The following is a 12,500-nucleotide window of genomic DNA, read 5'->3' on the forward strand; positions in this document are numbered from 1 at the left end:
TGTCTCCCTTCCTTCTTGTATTGTACCTGAAGACCACAGCCGTCTCAGTACAGAAATACCACACCGATGCACTCCTTTTCATTAAAGAACGAGATTTCTGCTGACTTAAGTAATTACCTAAAGTAAATTAAAAATAAAAGACAATTAGCTGAGATAATTAGCTGAGCCTAATCGTTTTGAAAAAATCATTTGATAGTGTTTCCCCTCAAAGGTTTTGGTCTTTGGGTTGTAGTTTCAGTAAGCGCCTAATTTCAGTAAAACATATAAATGCTTCTACCTCGCTCTGTAAGTGAGAGGCAGTCTTGGCGAACTGGGTGTTTGGGGTCTCTGGTAGTTGAGAGTAGATGCTCTGAGAGAGACTCTTCTTACCGTCCTCCTTGTACTTGCTCTGGAAAAGAAAGTACACTTAACCACCAACATAAGTAAGCAGTTATGTGCTCGGTCCTGCCGCTCCAACTAGATTTGTAAACCAGTTGCCATACGTTCATCATTAAAATCATCATTTGCGTCTAAATCAATGGCTTAGTTAAGTAGAAATGTGGATCTTTTTACAAGAAGAGGGTAATTTCCTCCCTCTAGCGGCCAGAAAAAGTAAAATGCTGCTTTAACTGCTCAAATGAGTTTCAAGCAAACCAGAAAGATAAATTGATCTAAGAGGTCGTTACCATACCCTAATTATATGAGTGAGTCTTTACAAACACATCATGAGCTTACCTGGCTCTGCATTTGGGTGATGTCTTTAGCAAACTGAGTGTCCAGAGTTTGGGGCATGTGGTGGAACACGGCTCCTGACAGCTGCTTCTTCCCCTGCTCTTTGTACAGGATCTGGAGGGGAGGAGGCAGGACACACAATAAATGTCACAACATCATCAATAAAATTAGGTTTATTATTTATTTTTTTTGATAGACGTTAGGAGCTATTGATCTTTCTATATTTAATATTACTGTTATGTAAAAAATCCTTCACCTATTTTACTGTCTTTTTTATATTGTCTCACACTTTCTCTCTTGTGCCCTTGTGTATTTTATGCTTTATGTTGAGATAGCAAGTAGCAAATCAAATCTGAAACTGGAAACATGACAGATAGATGTTCATTGTAAAAGGTATGTTTGTGTGTGTGTGTGTGTGTGTGTGTGTGTGTGTACCTGACTCTGTAGCTGGGAGGCCTCTCTAGCGTGCTGCGTCTCCAGGGTTTCTGGGAGATGCTGATACAGAGAGCTGGAAGTCTGCTTCCTCCCGGCCTCCTTGTACTTGGCCTGTGAGACAGCCCAGGGCACACACGCACACAGTAAGACATAGTGTCATGGCTGACACATTTTGGCAAGGATGCTTAACGAAAGAAATTGAGGGCAATTATATTATTACATGGCATTATGAATCAAAAGTATGACATTTGAAAATCCTTGAATACAGACTCACTCCTTAGCATTCAACTACGGTGAAGAAGATTCCCATACCAATTTATGAAAGCGTTTTTTAATAAAGTTTATAGCTGACACATTTGAATATTTCTATTACTAGCTGGAAGCATCTTTAAAATCTGCATCGTATAGTTAATCAAAGTCGATCTACAGATATTGTACACTATTAGCTCAACTCTACCTACCGAATCACCGATCATTCACCCATCCACCTTCCTATCCATCTGTCCATCCAATTCATTCATGACCCCCCCCCTTGGGCCTTGATCACCTAGCAACTGTCTGCTAGGTGAACTGAATGCGCCATATCGCATATTCAGTTCCACCGTCCTGTGAGCGTTTGGGACCAAGATGACCCTAGGTGAAGAAGGCCCATTGTGTTTCCCTGGCGGCAGGTCCAGGGTGAGGGGCTGGTCCACAGGAGCGGTTCACCCACCTCACTCAGCATGTCCGTCAGCTCCCGGGCCCGCTGCGTCTCCAGGGTGTCGGGCATCAGGGAGTACAGGCTGACGCCGGCCTCCTTCTTGCCTTCCTCCTTGTACTTCACCTGGCGGCAGAGCAGACACAGAGTAAAGCAAACACACCAGGCGGAAAGGGAATGCTAGATTGCCTTTTTGTTCTCTTGTTGGTCTTGTTGTTGGTCTTCTATGATGGTTGTAGAAGTTGTTTGGGGAAAATAATCATTTTTGAGAAAGGTTGTTCTGACGTATGCAGTGTGAAAATGACCACTGCGAGTCCACTTTGCAGTGGATGTATCAGAAAAGCATTTCCGATACCTATTATTAGAAGGGCATGAGGGCGGATTGAGTGCTGGTCTGCTCCGACTCCACTGACCTCACTCTGCTGTTCTGACTGCTCCTTGGCAAAGTGCATCTCGTTGGTCTCGGGCAGCAGGTGGTAGAGACTGGTGGAGCCGTCCGTCCGGGAGGCCTGCTTGTACTGGAGCTGGAGGCAGACCGCACACAGGCAGCACACGTTAGACGACATGAGGATCACATACAGAAAGGTGAGATAACATACATGTCACATGCAGATCCCATGTGCAAAAGCACATACAAGATCACAGACAAGAGAGATAACATGGATGATGCTGTTATGAGGGTCAGTGGTGGATACACCTTTCTAATAAAAATGAGTTTGCTCAATAAATACAACATGGGAACTCGTGAGTGTACCTGGCTCTGCAGCTGAGAGGCCTCTCTAGCGTGCTGGGTCTCCAGCGTCTCAGGGAGAGTCGAGTACAGAGAGCTACCGTGTCCTCTCTTCCCAGACTCCCTGTACTTCATCTGGAACATAATAGTCAGCAGCCGACAACAGAACAATGACCTGGTTGTGACCCAGACATGACCAAAGGCAAATGTGTAGTATGACTGTATTATCGATTTAGTAAATATTGATCCTAGCTTTACCTCGCTCTGTGTCTGAGAGACGGTCTTGGCGAACTGGGTGTCTGAGGTCTCTGGGAGTTGAGAGTAGATGCTCTGAGAGAGACTCTTCTTACCGTCCTCCTTGTACTTATTCTGGAATAACACAGAAAATTAAACATTCGTGAAAAATAAAGTGGCATTGAATATTGATGATGAAAGAGAGACTGAGACTTTGATCAGTGTTGAAACTATAGGACTACTAGTACAACCTCCTTTGTCATGAAAATAAGTAGTTTGTTATGTATATTGTTTCACTGGCATATTTTGTGCAGAACAGTTGAACAGATAGGAAGAGACATTCACCTCACTCTGAATGTCAGTGATCTCCCTGGCGAAGCTGGTCTCCAGCGTGTCGGCCATGGTGGAGTAGAGGGAGGAGGCCATCTCCTTCTTACCACCCTCCTTGTACCTCACCTGGGTCACAAAGACACGCAGAACAACTCTCTGATCAGACAGTTAGAAAGAAGCCCAGAATAATAACAAAACAGAAGGGTTTAGCTATAAACACAAGGTTGGCATTATCTTTCGATAAAGTCTAAGAATGAAAGTATCGAAACAGGTTCAGGCATTAGGTTGTAAAGGTTTGGTAAGGGTTTGGTGTGTTTTAGGGTAAAAGTCTGGTTGGAAGCAGAGCATAATAAAAATAACCATCAGAAAGGTCTTCATAGTCGAGGGAGGGACAGATATTTGGTTTAAAAGAGCATGACATTGATATTACAAGAGATAACCTGATTTTTTTGGGGGGTTGTTATGTACAATAAATGCATTTTGCACTGTTGTGCGGAGGAATTTTGGAATTAATAGCCTTGAGTCAGTATTATTTCCTCTACGTTGTTTGGCCGACGTAGAGGCAATAGCAGAATCAGCTAGTACCGCTGGACCTTTGGTGAAAAGAATCAAATACAAACAGATCTATAATACAGGAAGTGACATCACAGCTGTTGTACCTCGCTGAGCAGATCGGAGGCTTCTTTGGCGTGCTCCGTATCCATGGTTCCCGGGAGGAGCGAGTAGAGGCTGCTGTTCGCCTCTCGCTTCCCCGCCTCCTTATACTTGTTCTGCAACGGGACATAAGAAAATATAAAGCAGAACAAATGGCTTAGCACTTATCCATCTCCGGACGCTTTTATCCAAAGCGTCTCAGCTGCTCACTATTCAACGTCGAAAGCTACTCAATATAACTTCCTTGGGTAAACATCTATGAACTTATCCGCAGTGGCATTAGCAAATAATATGATGTCATTTTCACGTTCCATCTGATATACATGTAAAAGCCTGTAATGGGCTGACACAGAGCTAGCTAGCGTGCTTTGTCGCTGTTGCATTATCCAATCAGATCCTTAAGGATCTATTCGATTGGATACAACCCACATCTGTGAAAGACGACCCACGAAAGATAAAAAGAATGCCCAGGAAGGGACTGTAAAGCGTGTGGTCTGCAGAACGGCCAGCAATCCCAGCTTCCCAAGGTAGAGATCAAAGCACAAAGCACTAATGTCAAATATATACAGTGGGGCAAAAAAGTATTTAGTCAGCCACCAATTGTGCAAGTTCTCCCACTTAAAAAGACAAGAGAGGCCTGTAATTTTCATCATAGGTAAACCTCAGCTATGAGAGACAAAATGAAAAAAAAAATCCAGAAAATCACATTGTCTGATTTTTTAAGAATTTATTTGCAAATTATGGTGGAAAATAAGTATTTGGTCACCTACAAACCAGCAAGATTTCTGGCTGTCACAGACCTGTAACTTCTTCTTCTTTAAGAGGCTGTTTACCTGTATCAATGGCACATGTTTGAACTCCTTATCAGTATAAAAGACACCTGTCCACAACCTCAAACAGTCACACTCCAAACTCCACTATGGCCAAGACCAAAGAGCTGTCAAAGGACACCAGAAACACAATTGTAGACCTGCACCAGCCTGGGAAGTCTGAATCTGCAATAGGTAAGCAGCTTGGTGTGAAGAAATCAACTGTGGGAGCAATTATTAGGAAATGGAATACATACAAGACCACAGATAATCTCCCTCGATCTGGGGCTCCACGCAAGATCTCATCCTGTGGGGTCAAAATGATCACAAGAACGGTGAACAAAAATCCCAGAACCACACGGGGGGACCTAGTGAATGACCTCCAGAGAGCTGGGACCAAAGTAACAAAGGCTACCATCACTTACACACTACGCCGCCAGGGACTCAAATCCTGCAGTGCCAGGCGTGTCCCCCTGCTAAAGCCAGTGCATGTCCGGGCCCGTTTGAAGTTTGCTAGAGAGCATTTGGATGATCCAGAACAGGATTGGGAGAATGTCATATGGTCAGATGAAACCAAAATATAACTTTTTGGTAAAAACTCAACTCGTCGTGTTTGGAGGAGAAAGAATGCTGAGTTGCATCCAAAGAACACCATACCTACAGTGAATTATGGGGGTGGAAACATCATGCTTTGGGGCTGTTTTTCTGCCAAGGGACCAGGACGTCTGATCCGTGTGACGGAAAGAATGAATGGGGCCATGTATCGTGAGATTTTGAGTGAAAACCTACTTCCATCAGCAAGGGCACTGAAGATGAAACGTGGCTGGGTCTTTCAGCATGACAATGACCCCAAACACACCGCCCGGGCAACGAAGGAGTGGCTTCCTATGATGAAAATTACAGGCCTCTCTCATCTTTTTAAGTGGGAGAACTTGCACAATTGGTGGCTGACTAAATACTTTTTTGCCCCACTGTAACTGTGTGTTCTGTCTGTATGTATTATAAAGCCTCTAATATATTAAGTATGAAATATTTACACACATGTCTGTCTGATACGAACTAAATCTATGAAATGTCTCTTAAGTTAATTGATCCAATATAACAATAGGCGATAATATAAACTTCATACATAAGTGTGTGTGTTGTTTTGTAGGACACATCATCTTTCGCACAAAGTGGACTTTTCAATTGCCTGATTCAACATCTGCTGTTCTTTCAAATATAATAAGACAGCGTAATTTGAAAGGTTTGTGCCATTTTTGCCTTGGTAGACCTAATAGGCTCCATCGCTTGACTTATAGTTCTGTGAGCAACTGATAGGCCTCATTGATATGATAATACATAGATAGATCTTCCAAATGCAAGTCTAATATCGAAATGAGCCTTGGGCTCTCAAAATGTAAAAAGATCTGCCAGCAATCCAAGATTTATTTCAGCATATCACTTAGAAGAAAAATAGAAAGTAAACAAAGCAAGATTAATATATAAGCTCACCACACACCATGCGTTTTCATGGTCCGATGCTGGAATAGGGGGAGCAGTTGCATGTAGCAACAAGGACTGTTAGTCACATGGTAGTCACACTCTGGCACTCATAAGCCCACGCACGCCCTTGATGGGTGCACTGCACACCATACCCAATCCTACCTGAATTTGGTATATGCTATAATTGCCTGTTCCAAATATATCCTATTGTGGAAATATGGTCAACTTTGAGGGCCATTTCCCGCGTCTTCAAGTCAAGTCAACTAAAGTGCCTTGCAGGCTTCTCCTGCTGAAAGGCTTCCCCAATAAGTCATCGCAGGAACCCTCCGAACCTTGAGAGAACCATTTACAGTTTGGATGCCATCTAAAGCCACTGGCCGAGTGTTGGAGGCGAACGTGTGTCTCTGTTGAGGATCCACCCTACCTCGCTCTGTAGCTCAGAGAGCTGCTTGGCCAGCTGGGTCTCTGTGGTCTCAGGGAGCTGGTGGTACAGGCTGGTCTGAGTCCTCTCCTTCAGCCCCTCCTTGTACTTCACCTGTCAGAGAGAGAGACAGAGGGTTAGGGTGTGGTCGGCCGCGCCCTGATCCATCACCTGTCTGAGGGAGGAGACAGAGGTAAGGGTGTGGTCGCCCATGCCCTGATCCATCACCTGTCTGAGGGAGGAGACAGAGGGTTAGGGTGTGGTCGGCCACGCCCTGATCCATCACCTGTCTGAGGGAGGAGACAGAGGTAAGGGTATGGTCGGCCATGCCCTAATCCATCACCTGTCTGAGGGAGGAGACAGAGGGTTAGGGTGTGGTCGGCCATGCCCTGATCCATCACCTGTCTGAGGGAGGAGACAGAGGTAAGGGTGTGGTCGGCCACGCCCTGATCCATCACCTGTCTGAGGGAGGAGACAGAGGGTTAGGGTGTGGTCGGCCACGCCCTGATCCATCACCTGCAGGTGGGGGAGTTAATTATCTAATGGTGTGGTATGATAATCTGTATTTATAACTTATTAAATTATTTTAAAGCAGACATCAGACAGGACTCATTACTTAACCTAACCCTAACTGGCATCATTGTATCACCCTTTAAAGAAGATAAAGAAGTAACCACATTTCCAATGACCAACTGTTTCTCTTTAGTCAATATCAAATTGGTGCTCTTTTCCCCTCCAAAAAAAAAATAGTACCATTACAACAAGTTAGACAGCTGACCCACAGCAGTGAGTGTGTTCCCCCCTCACCGCGCTCTGCAGGTGGGAGGCCTGCCTGGCGTGCTGCGTCTCCATGGTCTCAGGGAGCAGCGAGAACAGGCTGAGGTTCATCTCCTGCCGGCCCTCCTCCTCGTACCTGGCCTGGAGCGACAGCAGCGTTTTAGCGACGCGACGGCGGGATTGGTTTTTCATTGGATGACAACACTAAATCAAGGGTCTTCATAAAGCCGATGTCGTCGCCTTGACCTGAATATAAATCCTCTACTTTGTTTGTTGTTTCAAAACTCTTTTTTTGTTTTTTTTACTGCGTAGTCATGAATGTTGAATGTGTTGCTGTGAAAGGCACTGAAGCACACTTCATACAGTATTCATGCAGGATGGATAGACGATACGCACATCTCTGTCTGACATCGGTCGGTGTAAAATGACATACGGTTATCAGATTGTCACAATTCCTGCTGCAGATTCAAGCTTCCCAGGGCTTTGTTGAAACGGTGAGCGTTCATTTACATTGCACAAAAAGTCAAACAAGATACAAACATATTGTACAAGATAATAATCATAACGGTAAAAAAAAAAACGTAAACCGTCAAATACAATCGTCCAAAATACAACATGAAACAATGTGTGTATACAGTGAAAAAATAAGACTATGCTAATAGATAACAAGGTTTTGGTTGGGATACAGGACGCAGACAGACTTGTCTTTCCAGCTCTCCGTAGGGCTGTGTCTGTGTGTGTGTCTGTCACCTGGCTGAGCATGTGAGAGGCCTCCCTGGCGTGGGCCGTCTCTAAGGTGTCTGGCAGCAGGTGGTACAGACCGGGGGAGACGCCCTTAGCCTCCCGGTACCGCAGCTGCACAGGAGGACACAACGTGGACGCCATGGATACCAGAACACAGAGAAGAGGGATGGAGGGATGGAGGGATGGAGGGATGGACAGTTTTACAGATGGATGGATGAATGGAGGAAAGGATGGATGTAATGGCAGTTTGTGAGTTTGTTTGTGAGGGTGTTTTGCACATCCGTGTGCATGTATGTGTGCGCGCATGTGCGTTTATGTGTGCAAGTGTGTGTGTGTGTGTGTGTGTGTGTGTGTGTGTGTGTGTGTGTGTGTGTGTGTGTGTGTGTGTGTGTGTGTGTACCTGGCTCTGCAGCTGAGAGGCCTCTCTAGCGTGCCGGGTCTCCAGCGTCTCAGGTAGAGTCGAGTACAGAGAGCTACCGTCTCCTCTCTTCCCGGACTCCCTGTACTTCATCTGGAACAACACAGCCCATAATAGTCAGTGACAGCCCAGCATGATCTCATTCTCACCAAGAAACCACCAGTGTCAGAGAAGTAGCAGCGTTCCCGATGCTGCCTCACCTCACTCTGTAGCTCAGAGACGGTCTTGGCGAACTGGGTGTCTGAGGTCTCTGGGAGCTGAGAGTAGATGCTCTGAGAGCGACCCTTCTTCTCGTCCTCCTTGTACTTGTTCTGGAGCAGAAACGGGGACAAAAACCCAATACACACAAAGTATAACACATGTATACGCATTACATCCCGCAAGCTAGACCACATATAACTGTGTGATGGAAGGTAAAAGGCAGCTCGTTTGACTATATTAACCGTCCAGAAAGATCCTAAAGGCATCAACAATAGATTGTGGTTTGGACGTAATCTGATCTTTAACTATACTCAAAAACACCTAATGGTGTACCTCATGGTGTACCTCACTGTGTACCTCATGGTGTACATCACTGTGTACCTCATGGTGTACCTCACTGTGTACCTCATGGTGTACCTCACTGTGTACCTCATGGTGTACCTCACTGTGTACCTCATGGTGTACCTCACTGTGTACCTAATGGTGTACCTCATGGTGTACCTTACAGCGCACTCAATGGTGTACCTCACTGTGTACCTAATGGTGTACCTCATGGTGTACCTTACAGCGCACTCAATGGTGTACCTCACTGTGTACCTAATGGTGTACCTCATGGTGTACCTTACAGCGCACTCAATGGTGTACATAATGGCGTACCTCACGGTGTACACTACTGTGAGCTTGATGCTTTCCCTCACGGTGTAGCTCACGGTGTACCTCGTGATGTACCTCATGCTGTACCTAAAAGCACCTCAATGGTTTCTAAATGCAGCTCACCTCACTCTGCATGTCAGTGACCTCCCTGGCGAAGCTGGTCTCCAGCGTGTCGGCCATGGTGGAGTAGAGGGAGGAGGCCATCTCCTTCTTACCACTCTCCTTGTACTTCCCCTGGGAGGACACGCTGGCTTGGTTTACATACTGGTGGGTTTATGCATTGAATCATATATATGAACCAACTTTCAGGCTTTGGGACAAACCACAACCTCAGGGCATCTACAGTTGCCTCCTATGGAGGAGGATTATTCAACTGTATTTACAATTGTTTTAATGGAATTCATGCAGAATGTGGATGTTTTGGAAAATAAAAAATACAATAAAAAAACTATACCCAGAATGGAATGTAGGTATCGTGATGGTAAACTTTAAGACAAAATATGACTGGTTTGCTCGTATATATGTATGAGGATTATTGAACTGTATTTAAAAGAGATTATTCGAAATAATCAGCCAAAATGTATAGATAAGGAGCATCAATAAAACTTGACAAACTAATGCATCCACATAAAGTTCTTAATGCACCAAGAAAATCATGTAGAGTGCGTGATTCTAAACTTTAGCCCATGTTGAGCATCGTGTGAACTTGGCGTTCCCGGGGCGTAGGACTGAGGGAGGGAGGGCGTGGGGAGCTCACCTCACTGAGCAGCTCTGAGCTCTCTCTGGCGTGCTGCGTCTCCATGGTGGAGGGCAGCAAGGAGTACAGGTTGCTGCCCACCTCCTTTCTACTCAGCTCTTTATACTTGGCCTGGAAAGGCCCACGAACACAGGAGGCAGGAACCACACCAACACACACAGGAACGCACAGGCACACACAGGTTAGCCGCGGCTCTGGATTTCTACCATCATCCCCGGAAATCGGCGGACGGTTCCATTCAATTTAGTTCAGAAACCATAGCACCAATGCTGCTAGCTAAATGGAAAGCAAACTCAGAATAGACAGGAGTTTTAAAAATTTCAAAAAATGTAAAATGTAACCAGCAGTTTACCACAAGATTTTTGCTCGATATTTTCATAGTAAAGTTAATGACCTCATATGCAATTGACTTCCTCTAATAATGCGTTTTTCATTCCGATAGCTACTGTACACACTGTCCAGTCATTCTTCAAGAAAGGTGCGCATCCAGGACTTACTTGCAGTTAGCCCAATGTACTGTAGGCATGCGCTCAGCATCCCTGTGTTTAGTCTAAAGTAAAGCCCACATGACCCTACCTCGCTCTGTAGCTCAGAGAGCTGCTTGGCCAGCTGGGTCTCTGTGGTCTCAGGGAGCTGGTGGTACAGGGTGGTCTGAGTCCTCTCCTTCAGCCCCTCCTTGTACTTCACCTGTCAGAGAGAGAGACAGAGGGTTAGGGTGTGGTCGGACACCCATTCATTAATCACTTAGAGGGGAGAGAAGGAGTACTTACTCTAACGGCCGCTTTAATCACATCCTAATGCTGGAGTCTTAATAGATGTGAAGGACATCCTTTTCATTATTGAGTGATTTTGAATTCTAAATCTCTATTTATATTCCAAGATCATTCTGACCATACATAAGATGATGTTAACAAATGCATCACGACATCATTGCTTATATCCTCTATTTCATCCAAATGATCTGCTTTGATAACCTTTGATGTGATCATGCACACACAGAGGGTGTGTATGAAGAGAAATATCTTTGTGTGTCCCTGTGTGTGTCTATGCGTGTTTGTGTTTGTGTGTGTGTGACAGTGTGTCCCTATGTTTGTCCATGTGTGTGAGCGTATCGTACCTCACTCTGAAGTTGGGACACCTGCTTGGCATGGAGTGTGTCGTTGGTCTCCGGGAGCAGAGAGAACAGGTTCACACACATCTCCTTCTTGCCCTCCTCTTTGTACTTGACCTGGGCCAACAGAGAGGTCACCGCGGGTCAAACATGATGTTGAATGTGTATCGGACAATCATCAAGAGATCCCTGGCCATTGGTTCTCCACAGCTTCCATGGCTGAGAGTGGAGCTGTGGCTGGGTTGGTTTCATTCTGTAGATGCTCATAATGTCCAACCATTTAGAGCAGGGGTCTCAAACTCGCGGCCCGGGGGCCAATTGAGGCCCGCAAGATGATATTTTGTGGCCCCCCACTTGACATCAAAGTTTAGTGTGGCCCGTGCGTTGTTATCAAATGCACACTTTTGCTTAGTGGCTTGCCACGCTTTTTTATCACTTGTGATAGGTTGACCAGACAGTCCCAATTTTGAGTTGCGTGTCCTGAGTCCCGACAAAAGCCAAAGGACGCTTAAATGTCCCGGTTGCCACCAACCACTATGAAAAGTCCCCTGTTGTCAGCGATTACATAGCCAACGTGATCTAATGATAGCCCGATCATTATCTTAGATTGGGTCAGTTGTGCTCCTTTTTTTTGTGGAATACTTGATGTGGCCCAGCCTGACCCAGACTCTACCTCCGGTGGCCCCCAGGTAAGTTGAGTTTGAGACCCCTGATTTAGAGCAATGACGACAGTAAAAAAGCCATGGCGTACAAGATGTTTAACCACTAAATCCAATGGACTACAGTCCATTGGATTTAGTGGATTAACAACTAGGACTGAAGAGTGGCAAGGACTGAATGGAGGCTAGGGTGTGAATGGTCTCTAATGACCTGCATCAGAATTCACTGTAAGTCGTTTTGGATAAAGTGTCTGCATAATAATTAAGTAAAGTAGCCTTGTTTAACCATTTATTTTCTATTGCTTTCAATTATTTATTTTTTTGTTTTGTTTCATTCTGTTGTTACTTTTTACATTTAATTTATTTGTTTATTTATATAAATTTCATTATATTTTAATTTTTTCTTTTATTTTACAGCACTTTGAATAACCACTGTGTGTGACTACTGTGCTATACAAATACATTTGACTTTGAATTAAAAATATATCTACATATGATCTGATTATGAAATGTTATTGAGAGTTGTGGTGACCTCTGACCTCGCTGAGGAGCTGGGTCACCTCCTTGGCGTGGGCCGTGTGCAGGGTCTCAGGGAGCAGCGAGTACAGGGAGGAAGAGCCCTCCTTCCTCCCACGCTCCTTGTACCGGTTCTGAACAGCAGCACACCACAAAC

The 12,500-nt window shown here is 45.0% G+C and overlaps 1 protein-coding gene across 1 annotated transcript in view; it reads right to left on the reverse strand.

Moving 5' to 3' along the window:
- LOC307088641 (uncharacterized protein) overlaps window positions 1-12,500 on the reverse strand; it is a 48,619-nt gene that overhangs the window by 5,472 nt on the left and 30,647 nt on the right. Inside the window, exons 13-32 of the mRNA XM_079754593.1 lie at window positions 12,367-12,477; window positions 11,175-11,285; window positions 10,634-10,744; window positions 10,058-10,168; window positions 9,424-9,534; window positions 8,646-8,756; window positions 8,428-8,538; window positions 8,034-8,138; window positions 7,314-7,424; window positions 6,510-6,620; window positions 3,797-3,907; window positions 3,153-3,263; window positions 2,832-2,942; window positions 2,598-2,708; window positions 2,257-2,367; window positions 1,859-1,969; window positions 1,147-1,257; window positions 715-825; window positions 278-388; window positions 1-26 (exon numbers count right to left, since the gene is read on the reverse strand). The exon at window positions 1-26 is cut by the window's left edge and continues 85 nt beyond it. Of these exons, the coding sequence (XP_079610719.1) occupies window positions 1-26; window positions 278-388; window positions 715-825; window positions 1,147-1,257; window positions 1,859-1,969; window positions 2,257-2,367; window positions 2,598-2,708; window positions 2,832-2,942; window positions 3,153-3,263; window positions 3,797-3,907; window positions 6,510-6,620; window positions 7,314-7,424; window positions 8,034-8,138; window positions 8,428-8,538; window positions 8,646-8,756; window positions 9,424-9,534; window positions 10,058-10,168; window positions 10,634-10,744; window positions 11,175-11,285; window positions 12,367-12,477 (2,129 nt within the window). The remainder of the gene's footprint in view (window positions 27-277; window positions 389-714; window positions 826-1,146; window positions 1,258-1,858; window positions 1,970-2,256; window positions 2,368-2,597; window positions 2,709-2,831; window positions 2,943-3,152; window positions 3,264-3,796; window positions 3,908-6,509; window positions 6,621-7,313; window positions 7,425-8,033; window positions 8,139-8,427; window positions 8,539-8,645; window positions 8,757-9,423; window positions 9,535-10,057; window positions 10,169-10,633; window positions 10,745-11,174; window positions 11,286-12,366; window positions 12,478-12,500) is intronic.

The sequence above is a fragment of the Pollachius pollachius genome (assembly GCF_949987615.1).
Source record: "Pollachius pollachius genome assembly, chromosome: 17".
NCBI lineage: Eukaryota > Metazoa > Chordata > Actinopteri > Gadiformes > Gadidae > Pollachius > Pollachius pollachius.